General features: G+C 32.1%; 2 protein-coding genes and 1 long non-coding RNA gene across 9 annotated transcripts in view; 2 read left to right on the top strand and 1 right to left on the bottom strand.

The window, feature by feature from the left end:
• Positions 1 to 23,989, top strand: part of LOC122717262 — a 61,278-nt gene extending 37,289 nt beyond the window's left edge. For 4 of the 6 annotated variants that reach the window (XM_043941150.1, XM_043941154.1, XM_043941156.1 and 1 more), the window contains exons 2-13: positions 80 to 336; positions 1,645 to 2,037; positions 2,889 to 3,145; positions 3,999 to 4,110; positions 13,922 to 14,076; positions 14,289 to 14,339; positions 15,295 to 15,566; positions 18,080 to 18,229; positions 22,714 to 22,890; positions 22,981 to 23,230; positions 23,433 to 23,616; positions 23,709 to 23,989. In XM_043941150.1, coding sequence (XP_043797085.1) covers positions 80 to 336; positions 1,645 to 2,037; positions 2,889 to 3,145; positions 3,999 to 4,110; positions 13,922 to 14,076; positions 14,289 to 14,339; positions 15,295 to 15,566; positions 18,080 to 18,229; positions 22,714 to 22,890; positions 22,981 to 23,230; positions 23,433 to 23,616; positions 23,709 to 23,855 — 2,405 coding nt within the window. In that variant the 3' untranslated portion in view covers positions 23,856 to 23,989. The remainder of the gene's footprint in view (positions 1 to 79; positions 337 to 1,644; positions 2,038 to 2,888; positions 3,146 to 3,998; positions 4,111 to 13,921; positions 14,077 to 14,288; positions 14,340 to 15,294; positions 15,567 to 18,079; positions 18,230 to 22,713; positions 22,891 to 22,980; positions 23,231 to 23,432; positions 23,617 to 23,708) is intronic. The other 2 variants (XM_043941151.1, XM_043941152.1) reach the window with 2 other exon arrangements.
• Positions 193 to 23,565, bottom strand: LOC122717264. 2 transcript variants are annotated; one of them, XR_006347182.1, is made up of 5 exons: positions 23,164 to 23,565; positions 22,951 to 23,054; positions 22,686 to 22,791; positions 18,146 to 18,272; positions 193 to 328 (listed from the first exon to the last, which is right to left on the bottom strand). It is a non-coding gene; the product is annotated as an uncharacterized LOC122717264 (long non-coding RNA). The 2 variants fall into 2 exon arrangements; XR_006347181.1 differs by lacking the exons at positions 193 to 328; positions 18,146 to 18,272 and adding an exon at positions 19,040 to 19,225.
• On the top strand, positions 23,856 to 27,395 carry LOC122716986 (the record flags this gene model as incomplete). Its single annotated transcript, XM_043940600.1, has 1 exon — positions 23,856 to 27,395. A coding segment is annotated over one exon (771 nt), but the record flags the coding sequence as incomplete, so codon positions are not given.
• Positions 27,396 to 27,987: the final 592 nt, after the last annotated feature.

Raw genomic sequence — 27,987 nt, 5'->3', positions numbered from 1 at the left:
ACATATCATTTTTTGATGCTACATATTATTTTCTGAATTTTATATATATATATTACGAACTTTCTCCTTGCCAACACAGTGTCAGAATTCGCTCAAGAGTTGGGCGCTGCGATGGAGAGCCATTCGGTGAACGTTCGTCGGCTGGTCGACGAATTTCGTAGCCGATCCGGGGAGGCCAGAGTCGATTCGGGAGGAATGCGCCGAGTTTGGGAAAGTTTACTGCGCCAGGTACAATCGGATGCAGAAGCTCACTTAGACTTGGCCGCGGTCCTCCAACAGCAGCTGTCCAGACCCACTTTGGAAGCCAGCTTTCATCGTAAAGTCCAGTCTAAAAAGGTAATTTATTTTTCGTTTTCCTTCTGCTGACAAACGATTGTCCGAATTCTTATTACTTAAAATCATATTTCGAATAAAATTTCACTTTTCACATTTTACAATCGTGGTAATCGTGTTTAGGAAATATCCTAATAATATAATTATTAATATATTATTATTATATATTATTATTATTATATTATTAATATAATTATTAATATAATTAGGAAATATTCTATAATATAATATCGATTAAAAAATCATTAAATCTTAAAAATCATGGAAATCTTAAAAATCATTGGTAGCTTTAATATTTCCATACACAATTGCAATTTCATTCATGTCTCGAGCGTTAGAGATACAAAATAAAAATCTCCAATAAAAATGTTGATTATTTCATTAAAACAAAAAAGTTATGAAAAATTGCAAAATTCAAAAATATTATGATTGCTGTAGCTATTCATAATTTTCGATATCCTATCTTCACAATTGAAAAATTGCAAAACTTAATCTGAACCATCATTCTTAGATAAAAAAAAATTTTTTTAAATTTTTAACGTTCCATCTATCGCTCGAATTTCTAGGTGAAACAAAAATTAAGCAAAAATACACAACAAATTACGAATCGAATTATTAAAACAAAATCGAATCGATGTATCATAATGTTTTTAAAAAATTAAGTAAAAATAAACAAATTACGAATCGAATTATTAAAAAAAATCAAATTATAATGTTTCTTAAAAAAAGCAAAAATTATGAAAGAAATCGAATCACAACGTTTTTAAAAAATTAAATAAAAATAGACAACAAATTACGAGCCGAATTATTAAAAGAGAATCGAATCGACGATGTTTTTAAAAAATTAAGCAAAAATAAATAAAAAATAAATTATGAACCGAGTTATGAAAGAAAATCAAATTACAATGTAAATTAAGCAAAAATAGACAACAAATTACGAGCCGAATTATTAAAAGAGAATCGAATCGATGTATCATAATGTTTTTAAAAAATTAAGTAAAAATAAATAACAAATTACGAATCGAATTATTAAAAAAAATCAAATTATAATGTTTCTCAAAAAAAGCAAAAATTATGAAAGAAATCGAATCACAACGTTTTTAAAAAATTAAGCAAAAATAGACAAATTACGAATTATTAAAAGAGAATCGAATCGACGATGTTTTTAAAAAATTAAACAAAAATAAATAAAAAATAAATTATGAACCGAGTTATGAAAGAAAATCAAATTACAATGTTTCTCAAAAATTAAGCAAAAATATACAAATGACGAGCCGAATCATGGAAGAAAATCGAATCGACGTTTTTCAGGTATTTTCTCATAGAGAAGCTTATGAACAGGTGGTTTCCAAGGCCGAGGAGAAATTGCAGCGTGCCCGAGCGGATTACAAACGCGCTTACGCAGCGCTGCTGACGGTAGATGGCGGAAGCGAGCAGGAGCTGAAACGCGCCTACTACGAGGCGCATAACGCGTACATTCTTCAATTGAGAGCCACGAATGCCATCACAGAACGGTATCAATCGCAATGCCTGCCCGGCCTTCTTGGCGAAATAGCGGAAGTTTACGAGGAGTTATGCGGATTGGCTTGCAAATGCATGGTTGGCATATCGGAGGCTGCCGCGGAGCGGGCCAGGGAGCAGACAAAGCGTTATCAGGCAGTTGCCAAAGAGGCTCAAGTTGTTGTGCCTATGAACGATTTGCAAGTATGTCCTGATGTCTGTTCTATGTATTTTGCGATTCCATATTTCTCACACACACACACACACACACACACACACATTGGATTCGCTCCACGACTCGAATGGCAAGCAAATCCTGTCATCCTGTCGGGAGTGAATCAAGACCCAATGATGAGATTTCCAGTTGGAAAAGCTGCTAACCCTTTGCACTCGTATGTCGCCATATAGGCGACATTATATATTTTACCGTTGCACTCGTATGTCGCCATATAGGCGACATTATATATTTTACCGTTGCACTCGTCTGTCGCCATATAGGCGACATCTTACATTATTTGGGGTCAAATTATAGCCAGATAATATTACATAATATTCATTTAATTAAATTTATTTACAATTAATTAAAATCATGTTTTCGAGAAATATGATGTCCCTAACATATTATATAGATTTTCATATTTCAAAAGAGTGTGCAGATTAAATATGCAGATTAAATATGTTTATTTGCTAATTTTTTCTACTAAACCGGAAATTTTAATTTATGTTATGTTCGCATAAAAATATTTTCCTTTTGATTGATTATGAAAATAAATTCCGAGTTGATTGGTATCCTTATCGAATATATATATATATACGAGTGCAAAGGGCTAAATCTCTCCATTCGTGAGATATTTTTTAGGTTTCTTTTTCTATTTCTAATTTTTTCTTTTTTTGTATTATGTGTCACTTAAAAAGTTTAAAAATAAGTATAAAATATAGTATAATATATAAAGTTTAAAAATAAGTATTAAGTTCATTTTATATATTTTATGGGTGTAGATAGAGAGTCTCTCGATATTAGATGCTTCGCTACTAAATAGAAATTTATCATGTAGATCTTGGCACGAAATCTATCAGCAACTGCAACCCCGTCCAAGAAACCCTCGAGGCGGCTTTTCGTGGCACCTGGCCCTCCTGAACAGGTTTCTATGGAAAGAATCAATCAGATACCTTCCCTGAGGGACGAGCTAGCCCCAACAGGAACAAGCACTCTGCCCTTGATGGAAGATTTACGACGGGAATACGATAGTCTTACTCAAGAGATCACTCGACTCCAGGACGCTTTGGATGCGCTAATTCGCATGCAACGAAAGTGCGTATTTATCTATCAATTTATGATGAATACACCATTTGTGTAAATTTAATGATACATACATTGAACGAGTATGTATATTTTGACAAAGCAACGTTTAATCGACGATTGATCGATAATTGATTGACGTTATAACTTTCAGTCGTTCAGAAACGATTGCACATGTACGTTTCGTAATAAGATGAAATGAACGTTTGTCTAATCATCACTCTGTTGTTAAATATTCTTCTGTTAAAATACATCTCTGTTCACATTTCTGTTAAGATATATTCAAATGTATTTGAGATATATATGAGATATATATAAAATCTTTTATTATATTTATATTATATTATTTATATTATTATTTATATTATTTTAAATATATTTAAATAAATCTTTTATAAATAATATAAAAGATATATTTAAATATATTTAAATAAATATGGTGATATTGATCAGCTGTTGATCAGCTCAATGATTTTGAGATCAATGATCTTGAGGATGATAAGAGATCAAGGCTGATCATTTCTTATCCCTCAGAGATTAGAATATATTCTTAGAATAATAGAACCTTTCATTTGGAAAAACAATAAGGTGAATTTTGATTGATTGTAGTCATGGAACACGAGTTGGAGAAATAATTAATATATTTAACAAAAGAAAGATATATTCATAATTGTTTCTACTTTTACATTCCTTTTTTTCTGGTTCTCAATTTATTAAAAATAAAGGAAAAGGTAGAGGGATTCTCGACCTCTTCTTGTGCTCTCCCAACCCGATTTAATTTCGAAATTCAACGCGACCGTACCACGATTTAATCTCTGGAAAATCAGGGTTTGCTAAACGGAATTTCTTTTTTGTTTAATTGCAGGAGCGCTGAAAGCAATCTGTACACGAAAGTGGCCGAGTTGCAAGAGGACATCTCCATGAAGCGTTTTGCACTCGGGGAGACGCAACTATACCTTGCAGCTGTGCAAGCACAGGTATTTCAATTGGTGTCGTTTGTTGGCTGATGGAATGTTGGCTGAAAGCTGGAAGCTGTCTTTAAACCGATATTTAATGAGTTTCTTTGTTCTTCAAGAAGAAGAGATTCTGTGAAATATTTTGGAAATTTAAATTTGCATAAAACACGAACCCTTTTCAAACCCTTTTCAACAGAAATCTGGTTGACTTTTGGCAATATATGCTTTTACATAACCGAATGTTCAAGCAAAACGCATACGTATTTTGATTCTTCTTTAATCCTTTTTCTTTTTTTGCTAACACATTGTCACATTTGTTGCATGTGTGACATCTCAGGTATAAAATTGTGTAATATTTCTCTTTAATTTTATCAATAGCTAAAATATTAATTTCAATTCTTAGAAAAATATTGTAAACTCATTGGAAATATATTTTCTTTCATGTTTTAAATCTTGATGAAGATGGATATGTGGCGAGGAAAGCTGAACTATTATTGTCAAATTTTTATCAAACTTTGCTCGTAAATACTGTCAATATGTTTTCCAACGAGAAAAAGATCATACCACCGAAAGTTGTATGTATTTAAGTTTAAAACTTGTTACACTGTTTTCGAACTCGAAAACAGAATTGTTCGGAAAAGAAAACCACGACAAGACTAGTGAAAAAGTTTCTTCGTTCGCGACAGAAAAGTTTTCCAAGTTTTTTTGATATATATATATATATATATATATATATATATAGATAAAAAGAATCGAGCGTGTATTCGTGCAATGCACGTGCACGTGTATTCTCGAGAATAGAGAGATTGTTTGACGATTCCGAAATTAGATTTACGATGGATCCCGCAGGGAAGATGTATCACAGAAGAAGCAAAGTCGGTGATTTTCTTTATCCGTTTCCTTCGTTTCATCTAAACTATGAAAAAGCGTAATGGCCCCATTACTATAAATTACTTTTTAAATCTCTAAAAAATGAATTAATTCATTCCTCTCTCTCTCTCTCTGATGAATTCAATACACTTGATATATCTCTAAAGAAGAAATTATATTTTAAGCATTCAAACAAGAGGATTATAATTCAATTGGGAAACAGTATTGAGTCATTGCTACATTTAGTCACTGTAATATAATTAGTTATAATTATAGTTCACACAATTTCACACTGTTGTGAACAGTAATGCGTGAACACATTTAATAATACTCTAACCAATAATTCACTTTCATTCTCTTTCTACAATAGAATTTCATTTATTATGAAATTTTCAACCAATTAATTAATTAATTAATTATGTACAAATAATGTAAACACACGTCTCACGAGGATTTCCTATTCCATACACGAATGGAATTTAAACACACACTTTGCAATAATTTTCTATCCTATTTCTCTCTCTCTCTCTCTCTCTCTCTCTTGCTACGTGTAGCAAATGACCGTACACACTGTTTCCTTTAAAAAAAAAATTAAATTTTAATTGTATTTTTTCCCCCCATTTTACGTTTAATCCTCGTGAAGGAAAAGAAATCCAGTTTAATTATTTTACCGTACGCAACGAACGTGCGAATCGACTCGGTCGAACTATATTCGTTCCTCTTCCCTCGTTTCCATATATAAATTGTAAACGTGATTTCGAATTCAAAAACGTTTGAACGTTCCAGCACAGGGAAGGATGGAATAGCGGATGGAAATAATTTGAAACGTAATAATTCGAAAGGAAGACCCAATGATTCAATCGTGTGCTGAAACGAGCGTTCCTAACCTAAATTGTCAATCGGCCGTTTCGAGGAGATCGCAGAACTCAGTCGCAGCAGTTGTCAGCAAAACCATTATTCTCATCCGGTAATTCATCAGGAAGGAAGAGAACTAGCGAATGGGTGAGAACGACAAAGGAAGAGAAAGGTGACACACGAGATATCGAGCTTTTGGAATCGAGAGAGAAAGAGAGAGAGAGAGAGAGAGAGAGAGAGTCAGGGACAAAGGAACGTGTTGATCTCGACCGCGAGAAAAAGAACTGGCCTCGCGCATTCGTGATTCTCAAGTCGAGTAGCTGAGCCGATTAAAATTAGCACGAGCCTCTCATTGTTCCCTTCCACGGGCTTCGAACAATGCACCTTGCCTTGTGTACCTGCACGTGCTGCCGCAGTTTCGTTCCTTCTCTCCGCCCGGCTTGTGCCTGAGATCGGTTAAAAATAAGAAATAAGAAATAAGACGCCATATTGGATAAGTGATAAGTGATCTCTGCCCGAAGTGAGTAGACGAATCTCCTTTCAAGGATGGATCCACCTATGGTGTGTGGAATTCAAATGGAAACGGAAGCGTAGAATTGAGTATAGTTGAGTACGATCAAATCACGAGGAGAGATCAGAGTTTTTTTTTGTAAAAATTTGTTGAAGTTGCATAGGGTTTTATTAATTGATTTTAATTAATATTTTTAACTGTAAGAATCTATATATCTGAATTATTGTAATTTTTAATTCTATAATATAGTTTATTCGTTCATGATAGAAATTGGAAGAATGTTAAAAATTTCATTGTAATATATCTTGTAATATAATCAGATTATTTGAATTTTAATGGAATCTCTAACACTATTTGTGAGAGAATAGAAAAAAAGAATTGTCAAAAGAATTCAATATTTGGAGTACACATCATCCTTGTGTATTGGAGTACATAGATAAATTTAAATCTAGAGATGACAAAAATTAAAGCAGGTATAACCTAGATCTAAATGGTTTAATAGGAAGACTTTAGGTGAACTAAATCCTCAATCAGACTTATCCTAGATATAATAAGGCTAATAGGAGTTGGCAAAATTCTAATCCCTTTCTAATAATATGAATGTGTATATAATCTGTATTCAGATGTGTAATCCCTAAGATGTATAAACTCTAATCTCGTTTGAAACAAAACCAACAATAATTATTTCTATTAAATTTGAAATTAATAACTATTTCAAACAATAGATATAATAAGATATAATAGGAATTACCAAAATTCTAATCTCTTTGTTAATAATATAAATGTATATATAATCTGTATTCAGATTGTAATCCCAATTTAGCTTGAAGCAAAACCAACAATAATTATTTCTATTAAATTTAAAATTAATTAATTAACTGTTTCAAACAATTATTACCGATATTAAATTTAATTGGTCAATTAAAGTTATTATATGGCACATAAGCCACAATGTATAAAAACCAAAACAAACAGAAAAATTAGTATTAACAAAAATCGAATCGTTTATTTATTAAATTTTGATTGTAAAAGTAATTAGAAACAATTTATATTAGAGTGAAGTAAAGATATGACAAAGATAGAGCTATGTCATTGGAATCGATTGTTCAAAAGATATTTCACAAATATATATTAACACTGTAGTAAAAAATACAGAAGATAATAAAATATAAAATAAATTATCGTTAGATAATTTTCTTATGAGAAATATTCTTATAAGAAACGAATCTTGAGCATCTTGTACGTATCAAATAGCCTCGAGCATTTTCAAAATTTATATCTTTCATATTATAATTTATCGAAATTCAATATTCACGTTGTGATACATAAGAAAAGGAAGATAAACGAGCGGAAATCATAAACAAGGATTTATGATTTCGTCGAAGTAGAGGAAGAAACGTAACAAGAAGAAAAATATTTTTCCATTTTTTTTTTCTTTTTTTTTTTTTTTTCATTTATGGGTGCGAGATAGACACGCGAAGCGTTACACAATAATATTGATTTGCATACAAGTTTGAAACACGTGCATGTACATGCCTGTCGAAAGCATCATTCTCGACGAGAAGATTGGCCTGATTCGAGCGTTCCACTTGAACATTTGCTAAATTCCTGGATACGACGTGTCCTGATCCTTGAGCCATGTCAAAGGCTCTGAATACCGAAATGCAGGCTGACCAAACTCCATCGTGCTCGAAATAGAAATTTCAAATTGCCTAATCGTTTATTACAAAATCCATCCAAATAATAAAAATATATTCATAATATATTGAACAAGAAAGTGATGTTGATGAATGTTAAGTATTTTCTCAGATTAAATTATTATTTTTAAAATTTCCAACAAGAATACAAATTATTTTATGAAATATTGGAGCAACAATTTTCATAAAAAATGTATCTCTTTAGGATTGCTTGTGAACATAATATCGATAGAATTGATAATAGAAATCCAAATATTAAAAATATTTCAATAATATATTAACGAAGAAAAATATTTGTACTTGATGACACAATAATCGATAACAATTGATAATTAGCAACAATTAACAAAAAGTGATGTTAATGTTAAGTGTTTTCTCAGATTAAATTATTATTTTTAAAAACTCCCTTAAAGTCTCAACACTGAGACAAATAAAATAAGAATACAAATTATTTTATTGAAGCAACAATTTTCTGAAACAATGTATCTCTTTAGAGTTGCTCATGAATATAATATGGATAGAATTGATAATAGAAATCCAATATTAAAAATATTTCATAATATATTGACAAGAAAAAATAAATAATGAACGATACTTAATAATTGTTTACTGAACAAAAAAATATTTATCTGATGATATAATAATCGATAACAATTAATAATTAGCAACAATTAACAAAAAAGTAATGTTGATGTTAAGTGTTTTCTCAGATTAAATTATTATTTTTAAAAACTCCCTTAAAGTCTCAACACTGAGACAAGTAAAATAAGAATACAAATTATTTTATGAAATATTGGAGCAACAATTTTTTGAAACAATGTATCTCTTTAGAGTTGCTCATGAATATAATATGGATAGAATTGATAATAGAAATCCAATATTAAAAATATTTCATAATATATTGACAAGAAAAAATAAATAATGAACGATACTTAATAATTGTTTACTGAACAAAAAAAAATATTTGTTTGATGACACAATAATCGATAACAATTAATAATTAGCAACAATTAACAAAAAAGTTGAGATGTTGAGTATTTTCTCAGATTAAATTATTTTTAAAACTAAACTTAAAGTCTCAACACTGAGACAAATAAAACAAGAATACCAGGCTGTAAAATGATATATATATTTCTTTAGAGTTGAGAACGTAATAGAAACATTGATAGAATCGACGATAGAAATGTTCCCATTCTAGAATTGAATCTAGTCAGGCAGATTAGAAATTATTTAACCGAAATGTTTCCACTGAAAAGCTTCGATCGAATCCTGCTAAAATTTTCACCAAGATACGTTCTTAACTTATCAACGATTACCAGATAATTTATAGGCCAGGTCATCCAGATATCGATAATTGATCGAGTTCGAGTTACTTATGGCAATTCCTTGCTTTCGTCTGATCTCTGATTATTCTGGAAAAATGAAGGAGAAAGATATTATCGATCTCTTTAATATTTTTTTTTCCTTTTTTTCAGCGTGGTTCAATCAGAGATGTTCCATTAAAACATTCGAAAATCCTTTCGATGTGACATTGCGTTGGAATTATAAAAGTTGCTCCAATTTTTTTTTCAAATATAATGGAAAAAATGTTTTAATGAATTTATTAAAACTTTGATTTAAAATAAGAAATTGTGACTATTTGAAACGTAGATATCGATTCACAATGGAAAATTTTAAGTTTCTAAATCGAAAAATCTAAAAATCAAATTTAAAAATTAGAAAAATATTTGTTTCGAAAAAAGATGAAGAAATAATATTTACAATTAGAAATAGCCATGCTGAATCCCTTTCAACGTTAAAAACTTCAATCGTAACCAATTATAACTTCAAGAACAACTGTAACAACTTCAGAAACTTGATGAGAAATCTTAAAAACCATCTCAATCAAAACTCTAAAGTATTCGAGAAGTCAGAAAAGAACCACGTTAATTATCAGACTCTATCTAACTCTTCAATAGCACACGATAAACTTCTTATCGCGACAATTCGATTAATTTATTGAAAAAGAAAATGGTTAAAAATTAATAGTTTTTGTTGTTATATTATTATTAAATAAAATAGAAAACTTCGCTTAGCGGACATAAAAGTAAAAATTAGAGCTTGCTTATGAATGCAAAATATATATCTTTGATGTGAAACAAAAACTCACGAAAGTTTTTGGAATTATTCTCTTTATAATTTGTTTTAAAATTATTATCCAAGGAATGCTATCTTTTTTAATCATTCAAATTTATCTATTTATAATCAAATATTATTTAGTTATGAATTTTATATCCTCGAAGTAAGTTAATATATATATATATATTATTAAAATATTATATTGTATTGAGTTTATCCAATTTTATTTGAATTTTCAAATTGTAATTATACAATTATAGATCCATGGATTATATGATAAAAGTATCAATATAATAATTTCATTTAGAGAAAAGAGATTAATTTATCTCTTTTAGTTTCTAGATCTTAATAACATTGATCGAAGGATTTACATTTTTTTTCTTCTTAGAATTTAATATATTTTATATCTCAATATTCAATCTTTCAAACGAATTACTATTACCAGGCAAACAAATCGAAATTAATATATATTAGAATATTACATTGTATTATTAGTTTTAGGTATTGGAGTTTATCTAATTTTATTTGAATTTACAAATTATAATTATACAATTATAGATCCAATACGATAAAAGTATCAACAATAACTTCATTTGAGAAATCAATTTATTTTATAAATTAATTTTCTTTTAGTTTCTAGATGAATATCATCGAAGGATTTACTTTTTTATTCTTCTTCTTCTTAGAACTTAACAATCAACTTAACATCTTTCAATATTCAATCTTTCAAACTAATTACCACTACCAGGCAAAAAAATGGAAATTAATACATTAAAATATTAGAATATACATAATACAATATAATATTAGAATATTACATTGTATTATTAATTTTAGGTATTGGAGTTTATCCAATTTTATTTGAATTTTCAAATTATAATTATACAATATATTATAAATCCAATTATATGATAAAAGTATCAACAATAACTTCTTTTACTTTATTTATTTACTTTTTTATTCTTCTTCTTCTTAAACCTTAACAACACATTTTACATCTTTCAATATTCAATTTTTCAAACGAATTACCACTACCAGGCAAAAAAATGGAAATTAATACATTAAAATATTAGAATATACATAATACAATATAATATTAGAATATTACATTGTATTATTAATTTTAGGTATTGGAGTTTATCCAATTTTAATTGAATTTTCAAATTATAATTATGCAATATATTATAAATCCAATTATACGATAAAAGTATCAACAATAACTTCTTTTACTTTTTTATCCTTTTCTATTCTTTTACTTTATTTATTTACTTTTTCATTCTTCTTCTTCTTAAAACTTTACACATTTTACATCTTTCAATATTCAATCTTTCAAACGAATTACCACTACCAGGCAAAAAAATGGAAATTAATACATTAAAATATTAGAATATACATAATACAATATAATATTAGAATATTACATTGTATTATTAATTTCAGGTATTCGAGTTTGTCCAATTTTATTTAAATTTTCAAATTATAATTATACAATATATTATAAATCCAATTATACGATAAAAAAATATCAACAATAACTTCTTTTACTTTTTTATCCTTTTTTATTCTTCTTCTTCTTAAACCTTAACAACACATTTTACATCTTTCAATATTCAATCTTTCAAACGAACTGCCATTACCAGGCATTTCAAATCGATATTGAAATACGAGCAATCAGGAATAGGAAAGAGATATCGAAAAAAAGCAAAATTTTGCCGGAAACAAGGAACAAGTCGCGGAAGCCGAACGAGGCCTGTTGTCGAGGCGGGCAGCCGAATAAATACGGCGCGCAAACGCGCGACATGCGCCCTCACAACTGGGTCACAACCCACCGACGGCGGCGACCGTCTGAAAATCCATTCCTGGCCTCGAGTCCGCTCTCCTAGGTCAGGGTGGCAGGAGGAGTCTGGCTATAGTCGTCGAGGCGAAATGGGCTGGACAACGCTGCGCGCACAAGTCGTTAGTAGTATTTACACGGCATTGAACACGCACCTGCTGGGACCCGGGACACCTGCCACCCCTTTCGCTTTCCATCCACGCCACTGGCACCACCATTTTCTTTGTTCAAAAGAGACAAAGAGGAAAGAAAGCACGCGATCCCTTGTGCAATTTTGTGAATCATCACCTCTCTCTCTCTCTCTCTCTATCTATCTATCTATCTATCTATCTATCTCTGTCTCTCCGTTGCTATGCGGCTCCCGATTCTTTCTCCTCTTCTGAACAGAACCTGTCTGTTTCGTGTCGTGTCGTGTCGTGTCAGTTTGTGAGTTAAATGGTAGATTGGACTCGTGATGGAAAAATGCATCAGCTGTGGTGTTCAAGCGTCAGCTGTGTGTAATGTGAAAACACGTGACGACGCATGGTGGTGATGGGGGTGATTGTTGATGATCCAGAGGATATAAGGACTTTTTCACGACCTGGCACGTGCGTTGAATGAATTGATCCGAAGGAAGAGTCGTTTCTTTCGCTCGTTGAGGGATAGTGGACTCTTCATCGTTTGGCCCTCTTTGGATTTGTGGAGAGTTTTTATATAAAAGTTGGCTGGTTATTGGCAGAAGAAATTGATGATTGATGATTTTTTTTTTTTTAAGATTCGAGATGTGGTTTCCTTTTTTTTCTTTTCTTAGCAAGAAGAAGCATCAAAGTTAGGTTTAGAGATGTTGTTCGTCGTTCGTTTCACGTAGGCTTGTTTCTATCGAATCTTAATTCGAGGTTGGAGATTGATCTATCGTGAAATATTGTCGGGTCGCAGGTTTGGTCGCTGGCTGCTGGTCGATGCACCTTCAGCCTCTTTATGAATGAAGCCCCTATACAAGTACAGTTACGCTATATAGGAATAGATACAATGGTCTGTTTGGGGGGATCGATAGGAATCTTGGTTGCAGCAATATTATTCGCCCAATTTTCGATTGAAAATTTATTTCCAACAGCGCGATGGATCAAGTATCGTGAATCGAGATTAATAACAGATTATCGATTCTATTCAAATTGATGGCATTTCGTCATCATAATCATTTTCGACCATAACGATTAAATAATTAATTAACGTTGTAAGATCGATCTTCGTTAATTATTCGTTTTGAAAAAGGCTGGAATTGGGGGAAAAAAAAAAGAGGAAATTGAAATTACGTGAACGTGGTACACGTACGTTGCAGTAATGAGCCATCGAGTGTTTCCAATAAAATCCAATTAATACCTGTCTGTCGCATTAAAATCGTGCAGATTCCTTCTTTCGTTGCGTATATCTGCTTAACAATCGATTGCTCTGCTGCGAAAGCTCGATTATTCTCGTCGAAATTGTCCTATCTTGAGAGCATAAAAATAAATAGAATGTGATTAAAAAAAAAAAAAAAAATGATACATTAAGATTCGAAGGAAAGAGAATATTGGGAAAAGTCAATTACAAGAAATACAGTATTTACGTACCTTCCGTTTTTCAAAGAGGAAAAAAATGAAGTTGGAATAATTCCAAAGAAATTTTTTTAAAGTCGAAATCGAAAAGCAAAATTAGATTTCTCTTTATTATTATTTCAGTTTCGGAAGGAAGGACTGGAAGAGATTAATTCAGCGATGGAAAAATTATTAAATTATTATTTAATAAATTATCCCTATGCATCCCAATGATGTACGATTATGAGAAGTGGTTTTATGAGAAGTTTTTTTTTTGGTATCAGTGGAATTTTCGAGCGTAGAGGAAAAAAAAAAAAAAAGAAAATTGAACTGTACTATTTTCGGTCTGACGAAGTGTAGATATTACGTTTAACGTTCTCTTAACGATTTTCAGAAAGAGCTGTTCGGGGCTGGAGAAGCCGGCCAACCGGATGGGGTGAGCAGCCGGAAGATGTCGAATGGCTCTACCGGAAGCACCAAGCACAAATGGTTGAAAGCATTCAAGAGCTTGAAGACCAGCTCCCCGACGACTCCTCCATCAGCTGACAAGTCAGTAACTTTTCACAACGGAAATGGACTTGGTAGAAAGAATGCCTTGACGTCTTTGTGTTTCTCTTCTTTCTTTTCTTTCTTTTTTTGTTTTTTTTTTTTTATTGGTTTTTAGATAAACAGTTTTGTTTACAGAATGCGTACATAAATGGAAATGCGATTTTTGATTAATAAACGAGAATTATTGTTTTGCGAATGCTTTACTAATACAGAGGAAAACAGGCGATGTACCATGCCGTTTCTACAGTCGTCGCCATGTCCAGGTAAGATGGCTAACGTTATTTTTAACAATTGATTGTCATTAATGAAATATTTGATTAAAGTTACCAATTTATTTCAAAAATCCTTTTACTAGAATCCAAAGAAATTGTGTAGACAAATATATGTTCTATTTAATCTTCTTTGTGAAAGCATGCTTGACACTGTGCCTAAGATTTTTATCTTCACAAAAAATTATATGTTCCAGTTTATTTCAAAGATCCTCTTAATATCATAATCCCAAGAAATTATGTCTAAATATATGTTCTATAATCTTCTTTGTCAAAACATATTTGAGAGTACATCTAAGATTTTTATCTTCACAAAAAAATTACTAAAAACTATATCTACCAGTTTATTTCAAAGATCCTCTTAATATCATAATCCCAAGAAACTATGCATAAATATATCTATCTAATTCTTTTTTATCAAAACATGTTTGATGATACATCTAAGATTTTTATCTTCACAAAAAAATTACTAAAAACTATATCTACCAGTTTATTTCAGAGATCCTCTTAATATCATAATCCCAAGAAACTATGCACAAATATATCTATCTAATTCTTTTTTATCAAAACATGTTTGATAATACATCTAAGATTTTTATCTTCACAAAAATTATTTCAAAGATCCTCTTAATATCATAATCCCAAGAAACTATGTCCAAATATATATTCTATTTAATCTCTTTGTCAAAACTCTTTGTCAAATATTTGATACTATATCTAAGCTTTTTATCTTGACAAAAAAATTACTAAAAAAACTATATCTTATTCAAAGATCTTCTTAATATCATAATCCCATGAAACTAATGCAAGAAACAAATATATCTATCTAATTCTTTTTTGTCAAAGCATGTTTGACACTACATCTACCAAGATTTTTATCTCGACAAAAAAATTACCCAAAAAAAAAAAGTGACGAGAAAGAAAGAAAAATAAAAAGTATATCTTCCAGGAAAAGTTTGGAGTCGGAGGGTGGGCATTCTTGGCGCGAATACACGTATCGAAAGATAACTCCCTGCGATGCCTGTGGCCAAGTGTTGCGCGGTCACAGCCGCCAAGGTGTCAGGTGTCGCGGTTGCAAGGCGAACGCTCACACCGACTGCATCAACCTGGTGCAACCGGCCATGTGCCCCAGCGTTGCGCCCAAAAAGAGTGGCGGAATCCCTCTTTTACGTCGGCAAAAGACACAGGCTCAGGTGGATGAAACCACAACTGCTGAATACAGTAAGTATGAACCAGTTTGGAATGCAATAATATATCAATATTGATTTTCTGATTTTTCTTTCTCTCTCTCTCTTTCTCTCTATCTCTCTATCTCTATCTCCTTCTCTATCTATCTATCTGTCTATGTACACCTATCTCTCTTTCTCTCTCATCGTTGAATACGATCGATCCTCTGAATGAATCGAACTGATCCTCTGAATTTTTTAAGCTTAAAAAAAAATTCGAAACATTCAAAATCTTGTATTGTATTTTCGAAAGGGAAAAATGAATTGGGCGGGAAAGATCAAAATGTGCGAGGAAGATGGTCGATCCAGAATCTAATTTTGGATCACATTCTTGGACTTGAAGAGTCCTTTTTCAACAAAAACGCATAACGAATATTCGAAATTGTTTTCTTTGTTATACTTTTTTTTTTTTTTTTTTTTTTAGAATTGATATCACTATTTTTCAGGAATTTCTTTAGAAACGTAATCAAAGCATCAAGATTAGATCGATTGTGTACAAAGTACAAATCCGAAAGATGAGAAATCAGTCTCGTTTGCGAAAGAGTATCGATCGATTAAATTAATCGCGAGAAAAATGGGGANAAAAAAAGAAAAACGAAACTCAAACTTTGCACGAAACTTTGCTCCACTCTTTTCACCTCGATCGATCTCCTTGATCATGATCATCGTGATGATACACGAGGCAGGAAGAGGGTCAGAGATCAGGACCATGAATTTATATCGCAATTAACCAGTTAATCGGCTTGCTCGTATCCAGCCATCTTTTTCTGTGTCCCTAGATGTCGCCTCAACAGGCGTTCTAGAAAAGGGAAGACTTTTCTGTCTTTATCTCGGTGTTGTTTTTTTTTTTTTTTTTTGTGGCTCAATATACAATGGCCGTCCCCGTTCAGAGTCACTGAAGCTGAAAAGTCGATCACCAGGCTGTTCCTCCAGATTCCATTGAACCCCCATCATCGATTCAATAAAGGTTATAATGTCTGTAAAATAAGAAGTTTTCAGGTCGAGAAACTGAGGGTAAAAAAGAAAGAAAAAGAAAGAGATGTTGAAGATTATGTAATTCCATTGCATACTTGTATATAAATATAAATAATAGTATATATATAAATATAAATAATAGTATATAAATAATAGTTTTAAATCAAACTGTGATATTTCATTCACATAAGAAGGATAAGCTTCTCTCAAGAAGCGATTAAACGCTATTAACAAGAGGAATTTCATTAGTTTAATTTCCCATTAAACGGCTTCTTATGCGCTTTTTTTTTTAATCCTTTCAACTTGATTCACTTCTATTGACGTCACACGACGGTGAACGTATCTCCCCCCCCCCCTCCTCTCCAAACGATCGATGACAATTTCGTTATCACATTGCCTTTGCGATCACTTTGTAACATTTGCTGTATACAGTTTGAAAAATTTGACCAGAATCGAAAATCGGCAAAGGATTTATTATACATATTACATTTGATGATACAGAGAGAGAGGTAAATGCTAAAGTAAAGTTTCAGTGACTCTGAACAAGTGACACTACTAACACTTGTACAAATTAATCAAACTCAATTGAAGTATATATATAGGTGAACTATGAACAAGTGTCTTTAAATTTGAGAAGCTTTTCTTGCCTTTTCTTCAAAGATATATAAAAATATAAATGTACAATTAATCAAACTCAATTGAAGTATATATATATATATATATATATATAAGTGAACAAGAGTCTTTAAATTTGAGAAGCTTTTCTTGCCTTTTCTTCAAAGATAGATAAAAATATAAATGTACAATTAATCAAACTTGTACAAATTAATCAAACTCAATTAAAGTATATATATATATATATAAGTGAACAAGTGTCTTTAAATTTCAGAAGCTTTTCTTGCTTTTTCTTCAAAGATATATAAAAATATAAATGTACAATTAATCAAACTCAATTGAAGTATATATATATATATATATATATATAAGTGAACAAGAGTCTTTAAATTTGAGAAGCTTTTCTTGCCTTTTCTTCAAAGATAGATAAAAATATAAATGTACAATTAATCAAACTTGTACAAATTAATCAAACTCAATTAAAGTATATATATATATATATAAGTGAACAAGTGTCTTTAAATTTCAGAAGCTTTTCTTGCCTTTTCTTCAAAGATATATAAAAATATAAATGTACAATTAACTTGTACAAATTAATCAAACTCAATAGAAGTATATATATATAGCTTTTCTTGCCTTTTCTTCAAAGATATATAAAAATATAAATGTACAATTCATGTGAATAGTATTCCAGAAGGGAAGGGTATCTAAAGACACTTGTTGCCTTTAGAAAAAGAACAAAAAAAGCCTAGTGATTTAAATCACACACAATTATTGAGGACAATAAAAGAAACGAGAAATGACAAAACGAACGAGAACGAACGAAACAGAAACGAAAGAAAAGAAAGGAAAGAAAGCATCTCTCGTGCGATGCAACTCGTGCTATCCCTTTGCTATCTCTCTATCTCGTGTGGGCAGACGTGGACGCCATATACCAGGTGCTGAAGCAGGCAGGCGAGATCCGTGGAAACTCGACAAACTCACCACCTACGCCTCCCACAGCAGATCATCCTCCAGCACCTTCGTCAGCGAGGGCCTCCTCCCACCCTTGTTCCTCGTCCACCTCTGGTAAGGCACAGCACCAATTCCTCTCTATCTTGAAGCAGAATCTCTATTTGGAAACAAAAAAAAAAAAAAAAAAAAAGAAAAGAATACAATTTCAAAACACAATTCCTGAAATAAAAATAGTGGCGAAGTGTTGGATAAAAAAGGTGCTCTTCAGACGCATTCTATCGTGCAAAAGAGATTATTTGAGGGTTATTTGAAAAATGGAACTCGAATTGTTCGTCGATAAATTATGAAATCGTGAAAGTTTTTTTTATTGGCCAACGTTTAAAAATAGTTTGTTTCTATGGGAGAGAATGAAGGTGTTATTTAAGTTCTTCTAAAGGTACAATGTGAAGTAAATTGGTCCAATTTCAGTTGTTGTTCGATTCGTCGTTGAAATTCTGTGCCAAGAAAAAAAAATAAAAGAATAAAATTTTCAAAAAAGAAAGATATATAAACCGAGCAAGAGTTTTGAAAAGTTTTGATCGAATTATATTTTTTGAATAATATTTTTTTTTTTAAACGAATAGAGGAAGAAAAAGAAAATCAAACCTTGTCAACGATGAATAATATATCTCCATCCCAAGAGGATTACGTTATATGTAAAAAAAAAAAAAANGTTATATGAAAAAAAAAAAAAAAAAAAAAGACAGAATGCAAGTCTGAAGAGAGATTTTACATCGGTCATCAAAAATTCTTGCAATAATTCTTGAGCAATTCTCTGTTTCAAGGTGACCCTGTTTTTATTTTTTATTCTTTTGATCAACATAAATATACTTCAGCCTTCTTCAGGGACATGACTCGTAACGTTGCCTCTTTTTTCTTTCTTTGTTGTCTTTCCAATCTTTTCTCTGTCTCTCTTTCTATTTCTCTCCTCCTACTTCATCTTCATTCTTCCTCTTTACCAGCGCGCCATATATATATATGTATATGTATATTTTTTTTTTTTCTGTCACCTCGATGCTTGTTATTATCCGTGGATAATAATTCCCCGCGAATACTGATGGATCTAACCACCTGGAAAAATTATTTTTCATTTATACTTTCACGATCATTGAACCGCACCGCTTTTACATCCGGAAATTTTTTGATCGAGATAAAATATTTGGAATTGTTACATAACACGTAAGAATAGTTCCAAAGCAGATTTCTTTCGCTACCACCAATAATTAATCGACGAATCTATTATATATCGTGTGATAATAACATTTACGAGGAGCGAAAATCCGCTGGAAACAAATTCTTTTCGCCGATATTTTTTTGTTATTTTATTATTTTACGTAACGGTGCTCACACGGTTCACATCTCAAGAAAAAAAAAAATGTTAGAGAGAAGGATTATTGTACAGTCAAAAATAAATCGTTCGAAAGAGTTAAAAGAAAAAAAAAATATCTTGAGAATATAATGTCACAAAAATGTCTTTTTAACCAAAATTATTCGGTCATTTGACGAAAAAAGAAAAAAGAAAAGAAAAATACCTAATAATAAAATAATCAATGATCCCAAACTATATTACCAACTTTATTTATCGCCAATTTCCCGAGTCTCCAAAATCGCAAATATAACAGCGGGAGAACAGCTAATCGAGCCAAAAAATGGACAACTAACCAAGTTCATCGCGGAATAGAAAAAAAAAAAAAAGAAAAGAAAAGAAAAGAAAAATTATCGAAGAGAGAAAGAGACGAGTAATACGCGATAGTACGGAGGGAACGCCGCCAGATAGCGCCACCGACGCTTGATATCGAGATCCCAGAGAAATCGTGCGCCTACTAACAAGCAGAACTTAGCTTCAATAATACAATAAAACAGGTTTGAACAGCGTTTTGCATTGAGAGAGAGAAATCCGCAAATTCGCGAGTGGGAAAGCGCGAAAGGAATAGCGAAAGGAAATAATGTGGGAAAAATCGTTGCAATTCCATTGACCAGGACGGGGCAGCGGTGGATCGATGTCTGCGACCAGGCCGTTCGGCCAACCGTTGGTACTGAGCCGCCAGGAGTCGCCCTCGACCTCGTCTCCAAGGCCGATGGAACGTTTCTATCGCTCGACTAACAAGAAACGATGACCCGTGAAATGAAGATACAACGTTTCTTCGCTACTCGAGGGAGGGAAAGATGGGATAAAACTTGGGGAATAAAAAGTTTCACGCCACTCGACTAGTGTTATTTATTATCGGAACGGAAGAAGGGAAGTTTTCGACGGTGAAACGACAGGAAACGTATCGAGGAGAATTTGGGAATTGATTAAGATGGATCAAGTGAAATTGTTAATTGGGATTAAGGGGTGGAATAACAAAGGTGTAAAATTCAGTGGAGAAATTTATAATCGAGACGTGTATTATGCTTATCATGAATTGTTGTGATGTTGAGAGTGGAAGTTCGAGTGGTGTGATAATAAGGAAGTAATAAGGAAGGTTGTGGAGATGATGTGCCAGTGAAAATCGAAGCGTGGAATCGAAGATGGAATTGGTAGTTGATTTCGAAAAGAAAAAAGAAAAAAAGGAAAAAAAACGAAGATTAATTGACTTTTGTTTCTTCTTCTCCTGTTCTCGAATATGTATATATTCAGATTATTATTATTGTTGTTGTTGTTGTTATTTAAATACGTGAATCAAGGAACTGACGATGCGATTGCCAGCGCATGAACACTTGGAATTGCCATGAATTTTTCTTCGATTCTCTTCTGAACATGTTTGCGTTTAATATCATTTCAATTAAGAAAAGAATCGATGTTTAAAAATTAAAAAAATATTATTTATTTGCACAATCCCATCCTGTTACTTTTCTTTGTGAAAAATACACATTGGAAAATAAAAAAAAAAAACTTCGGTGTAACGATCTTTCTTTTCTTAATATCATTGAGAAGTTGTTGAAAAGAAGGAATCTTTGAAATTGCCGAATGGAAGATATCAATTTAATTATATGCAACGATAAACAACAATTTTGTTATCCCCTTTTATCATGAAAATTTGCAACTTTTTCATTTTATTTTATAAAATTTATTCTTGAATTTTAACACAATTAAATTATAAAAAAAATAGATTTTATATCTACGCAAATTATTTGCGAAATTTTTATCGTATAGGTTGTTAAAAAAAAAAAAAATTACACGAAAAAAAGGTAAGGATTCATTATTACAATAATACTATATCAAAGCTATAAACGAACAAATAAATACAACTCATAAATAACTATTATTTCAATATAGTTTCTTTTAAAAATTTGGGAATGTTTCGAGAGTGCGAATCTCAAAAAAAAAAAAAAAAANAAAAAAAAAAAAAAAAAAAACGAAAAAAATGTAAAATGATTATACAAATCTTATTCTAATTTCCCGGCTTTCTTTTTTCTCATAATAGTGCAAGCCATTTACTTTTCAATGTAAAAATAAAATTTTAAGAAATAAGAATATGAAAAAAATTTTCACAAAAAAATAAGGGAAGAAGGAAAATGAAGTACGAAGTATGAAGCGTTGTTGAAGCGTGAAACCAATGCATCGAAAATAAATTCGAAATTTTGTCAAAAAAAAAAAAAAANAAAAAAAAAAAAAAAAAAAGGGAGAAATCATGTAAATATTATAAATAAATATTTTCTCCCCTGCTTTCATTTCTTGGTACGCGAGTCGTGTCCCTTTTTTTTTCTCCTTTGTTTTCTTTTTATTATTATTTTTTGTTTCTTTCTTTCTTTTTTTTTTCTTTATAATTTCTATAATAAATTATCTTTTTTTTTTTTTTACCTGTGAAAAAAAAATGTGTATATATCGATCGAAGTTGTCGCTTGATTGAGAAAAATATTATTTGTGTCTGCATTCATGGTGTAATCGTATATCTATATATGGTGTTCTTATTTCTTGTATGTGTATACTTCCGGTCTCGACATTGACGCCAAACGGATATATTCTTGCAACAAACCTAATATTTTTTTATATAAAAATTAATGAAAGAATACGAATCTGTATTTGCATATGTGTGTGTGTATTTGTGTATATTGCAATTTTCTTGCACGCATATAGATGAATATCATATATTATACCGGAGTCCAACGAAAAATTGCAAAACTTTTTTTATAATTTTCATTCGCTTTGCCATCTTGCTTTGATTTAGTTTCATTTATTCTTACAAACTGATATTTTATTATTATTTCGTAATTAATCAAGAAATATCTATCTATAAATTTTACAAACTTTTCAATTTCTTCTGTCTGAAAAAAAAAAGAAGATGAATTGCAAAAAAAAAAAAAAAGACACGACATAATTTGAAAACAAAAGGGTAGGTAATTATCCTTCTAACAACACATTTGTGTCGTCCTGCAACCAAACTTTGTCTAATTTCTCTCTCTCTTTTTCTCTGTTTCTAACTAACTGTTTCTTCTAACTATTCGCTTGTAAAGAAAAAAAATAAAAAATAAAAAAGTAAAAAAATAACATTGCTTAAATAAATGGTGTCAATGTCGAGCAACGAGCTAATTTCAAAGGCTAACTTACTATAATCCGCTCATTATGGAACATGAAGCGCCGCATAGTCCACAACGTAGACGCGAGAGGCTGAATCTAAGAATGAAGAGTCTCAGCTTGGATTCCCCGGAGGGTACTGCACACGTTCGACATCGTCCACGAGATTATTATGTCGGTGGCCAGAGAGAATCAACGCCACCCAGACATTCAGATAGTGGAAGCATCAATAGATTATGTGAGTAGATTCGAATTTGAAAAATTGCTCTATAAATAATTTTAACTTTAATTCACATACTTATTCGTAATTTGGATGATTCGATTGCAGCGCCATGCAGTCCAGGCCAGGGCCACAACGTTCATAAACACATCAGAGGAGCCATCAGGATGTCCAGTATGGAGCTACCCGATGAAAATGAGAAATCTTATTCGTCTGCAAGCACCTCACCCTGCCCCTCACCACACACCAATAATCAAAATCATATGAATCCACCCGGGAAACGCGTGTTACCTCCCAACAATCTCTATGTGGTGCTTTATAACTTCGAGGCGCGGCATCGAGATGAATTAGACTTGAAGTAATCATTCGACGAGTATCTAGAATTAGAAAAGGATCGATTCTTTCTTTTTTTTTTTCTTTTTGAAATATTTTTTCAAAACTTTCTTCTTCCTTCTTCATTTTTTAATTACGTTAAATAAAATGATTAAATTGAAGGCATTATTAGAACCTTTTAGAAATAACACTTTCAATAACACTTGAAATCTAATTGTATGTCACAGAGCTGGTTACAAAGTGACGGTAATCGACAAATCGGAGAAGGATTGGTGGAAGGGAAAGTGTTTGGGCGGCCGAGTGGGTTACTTTCCAAGCGCGTACGTCATGCGGGTGGAGTCGGGGCAGAAAACACTTCAGGTTACCCGTAACCTGCAATTGACCGACCAAATTACCCTACTTCGCGATCAGGTATTCTTCCAAAACCACGTGGATTCCTCCATCTTAATTCACCGTCCGTTCGTACTGTCCACTAACGCCATCTACCCAATTCTGCCCACTAGATCGTGATTCAGGTTGGCGAGGAGGTAGATGGCGTAGCGATGGTTCGCTGCGCGGCAGACGTGAGATCAGCGGACCACACGGGCAAGGAGGGGGAGGTGTTATACAAGGAAACTCTGTGCCCGTTGAAATATCTTCAGGAGGTGTGACAGCAACCCCGGCAGCCAAGCGAGCGACAGAATCGCGCAAATCTTCGTGAGAGATTCTCGGCTTCGGCGCGACGTAACGCGGTTGAAAAGTACTACGATTGCCTGCAATGTGCCGAGCAGTGCCGCCACGTGACCACTGTTGTCGTCAACAACAATAATCCCGGCGTGAACGCGAACAATAATAATAACTTGAAGCTGGTCAAGACCGCGAAGGGGAACAATCTGATTCTGAAGGAGAACTATAGAGCGGCAAATAACGCCATAAACTCGTCATCGTTGAAGGAGAATGCGAAAATTTTGGCTCGTCTGGACGAGGGAAGAGTTTCGAAGAATCCCAAGAGTGGTGGTAACAATCTAGTGGCAGTGAGACCAACCGTGAAAAGCCAACCGTTACCTCTAACCCCGGCCAAAAAGAGATCGTCCCTGGCTCGTCCCGTTCGTGTCCACGATTCCTTCGCTCAGCCGAGAAAGTTGTTGCCTATGAATTACGCCTTCCAGACGTTGCAGAAGTCTGGCAACGAGTCTACATATGAAGAGGACGAGTACAAGGAGAGCGGTTGGCCGATTCGGCTGAGGCTCGAGCAGATGCTCGAGCTCACCTTGCCGCAGACCAAGAAGAGGACGAAGAAGAAGACGCCAATGATGCTGATGAAGCAGCAGCAGGCCAATAAGCACGCGTGCAAGGACACGGAGAGGCTGCTGCGCGTATTCAGCGTGAACAATGTGGACCAAGATACTAGGTACAACGTCACACGGTGTTCCGTCATGTAGAAACTCGCGTAGATGATTATGTTCGTTCGTTGGAGATTGGTTATTGAAGAAGATCTTTTTCTTTTTCTTTTTCTTTTTTTTTCTTTTGGAGAATCGAGGCATTGCAGCGCCATCTGAACTTTTTTTCAGGAAACATTAGACGCTATTTAAGATGTATAATTGGCTCGAGTTAGAGAGGTAATTTTGTAATATGGGCCACGATATAGCGAGATTGTAAAAATACAGGAGGACATTTTAAGGGATATATATAATTTAAAATTTAATTAATTTAAAATTGTTCGTGTTTTTAAAGTATTTCATTGTTCAAGCAATAATAAAAATAAATATTAACTTCACTATTTTTATTACTAGAAAGGAAAAGGAAGAAAAGTTGTGATGTAAATATAAATTTTAATTTCAATGCATATACATCCTGTATATAGAGTACACTGATTTTTGCATTAAAGTTTTTTTTTTTTTATCAAAGTTAGCTTTATATTTCTATCCAAAACATTTAATTATTTAATATACTAATAAATTTTACCTTGCTATATCCTAGCTCATATTACATACGTTTTGGAAAAATGAACCATGCCAGACTTTTTTTTTTTTTTTTTAGAAATCGAAATGTCGAGCACCTCTTGTTCGAAATTAAAATTAGAATCAATTTTTCGAAACGGAAACTGTGTAACTTCGCACCCAATCACGCTACATTTTTACCAGTAAATAAGAAAGCTCTTCGTTCAGTGTGTGACTTGTGTCTTAGTACTATCGATCGCTTATTGAGTTTGATAAAATCATCCAAAAATAGAGGAGGATCGGTATTTATATCGTTTTTAACGTAAAATACAATTCGCGCAATAGAGAAATACATTTTCGATGATATCCGAAATGGCGAAAAGAGGAAGACTTTTTGCGTTTATCTTACAACACAACTGTTCATTATTTTTATCTTCGATGAGAATTTGTGAAATGAATTTTACGATACGTTGAATATATATTATTAAAGATTAATTTTTTGGAAAAAAAAATTATTGTTGTCTCGATGGATTACAACAATAAGATGGTTGATCGAATATTTTAAAAAGGTCGGATATCATTCAAAATGGATGAATACATTTCGAGTAATTTGCAGAGTGTGAAAAGTATAGAGAACCAGTATACAAATAGGAATCCTCTTTTCTTGGTTAGATCGCAGAGATTATCCCAATAGTCACCCGCCTGCATCGAGATTAAAAAATTCCTTTTCCATCGCTGACAGAACACTTGGTAAATGGTGAAACTTTCTTCGCGTCGTTCGATATTCCAATCGTATAAAAATATATTCGAATGGTTGCGTTTCGGTTCGAGGAAAATAATTTCGATTCTTATGTATAATCTCTCGTGAAGAACTTAGAAGAACATCACGCCATAACTCTGAACCGAATTAAAAATCGCAATCGAAAATTCTAATGTCCGCAACGCTTTTGTATTTTTCACAACTAATTCCGTCCCCGGAGAAACATTCAAACAAGATGAAATTCGCGATTTAATTTGTTCTATAGATACTTCACTGCGTGAAAAATTCTAAAAAAAAAAAAGGAAAAAAAAAAAAAAANNAAAAAAAAAAAAAAAAGAAAAAAAAAAAGTTCTCCATTTATCCCATTTATCCCATATTAACGACGACACGAATGTTTAACAATCGTTTCGTTGTGTTTTAATTCGAATTAAAATTTATCGAAGTTTTGAAGAAGAGAATATAAATTATTGGAATGAAACGTTATCGCCATTGCATTTATAATGGATGCCGATATTTTATCTCGAGCGTTGACCAATTACCGTGATCTGCATTTACTTGATATTGCATTTATGTGTACAGGACGTTTCTGAAGATGCGTGACGTAGCATTAGCGAACGTTAATAATAATAGTAATAATAATAATAATAATAATATATCGATGCAAATAGAAATAGGAATTAAGTAAAAAAGGAGAAACAGGTAAAAACACGTGAAGCGTGTTAAAGGAACAGTGGCGCCATCAATTTGTCGCGTATTTCCAAAAACGCTTGTACACCAATCTTCGTTGAGTCTGAGAGAATAATATATATATAAACGTTGAAGATTTTCATTCTATTGTATAACGGAGAAATAGAGAAAATGTTTAAAAAAAAAAAAGAAGGATAGATTAAAAGTATAATTGCTGGTAAAAAAAAAAAGAGAGAGAGAAAGAGAAAAGAGAAATTCAGAAAATTGTTTACTCATTCGTTAGATCATTGTCGATTAGTTGAAAATAGAAATCAGCAAAATATATTATTCTATTGTAATGAGAAAAGTGTAACGAGTGACTATTTTTCGTGTGTTTCTCAGAGTTATATTCTTAACGATACACACAACACGGATACAAAAGTTGCATTTTTAAAGGATATCTATAATAATTTCGAAGTATGTCAAAGCACCAAAATTATTCGAGAGAGAGAGAGAGAGAGAGAGAGAGAGCGTTTCGCCACGCGTAGAAAAGAGACACAACAAGAGAGCTCCGCGTATACTTATTTTTTCACTATCCAATACTTCAGTCGATTTTCATGATGAGCTGATCTAGTCACAGATATGCTTTCAGTAACGTAACGTCGTCGAGTGTGTCCTGTTCCTAGTTAGAGAGAATCCTCCTCGATCGTAACGAGCTCGTTCGTAAAAAAAATTCAAAGAAATTCTTTTTTTTCTTCTTCTTCTTCTCCTTCTTTTCTTGAAATTTTGAAATAATGAAAATTTAGAAAAAAAAATTTTGCAAGATTCGTAGCACTCGTTGTCATTGTTTAAAATATTTAAATGTAATAATCCGTTTTCTAATTTTTTAGGGACATTTTTACATATTTCGATTTTAATTTTCGAAAAAGAAATTGTTAAAAATTTACGAACGAGCACGAGTTCGTTAAAAATTTCATCGAGGACCGAGATCAGAATAGAATTAGGGTTAAGTATCAGGGATAATAAAAGTTGTGTTATAAGGCTAATAAAAGTTGTACGTTGTAAGGCTACATATATTTCATTATATTTCATTATATTAAACGTAACGTAACGAGTGCCCTACCCCTGTTAAAGAGTATATTACGAATTATTAACTGTACCATAGAGTGTAAGCTATTCCAACTACCACGCCTAGTATTTTCTAAGTATTATGGTTATGCAGGATGTGTTCGTGTTGCTGAAACTGTTTCTGATTCGTCGTTCCACTAAAACGAAGCTCTACGAATTTTTTTATCACAAAGAAAATAAACTATAATTGTTATACAAAAATGATAATTAAATTTCATAAACATTTTATTAAAAAAAAAAGTATACGTATATACATATTTATTTGATCTAGTTAATTAAAAAATTATATATATTATTTAAAATTTAGAA

The sequence above is a fragment of the Apis laboriosa genome, unplaced genomic scaffold (genome assembly GCF_014066325.1).
Source record: "Apis laboriosa isolate Shangri-la unplaced genomic scaffold, ASM1406632v1 scaffold4_cov146, whole genome shotgun sequence".
In the NCBI taxonomy this organism is placed as follows: domain Eukaryota; kingdom Metazoa; phylum Arthropoda; class Insecta; order Hymenoptera; family Apidae; genus Apis; species Apis laboriosa.
The sequence above is the reverse complement of the archived record's forward strand: the minus strand, read 5'-3'. Positions and strand labels throughout refer to the sequence as shown.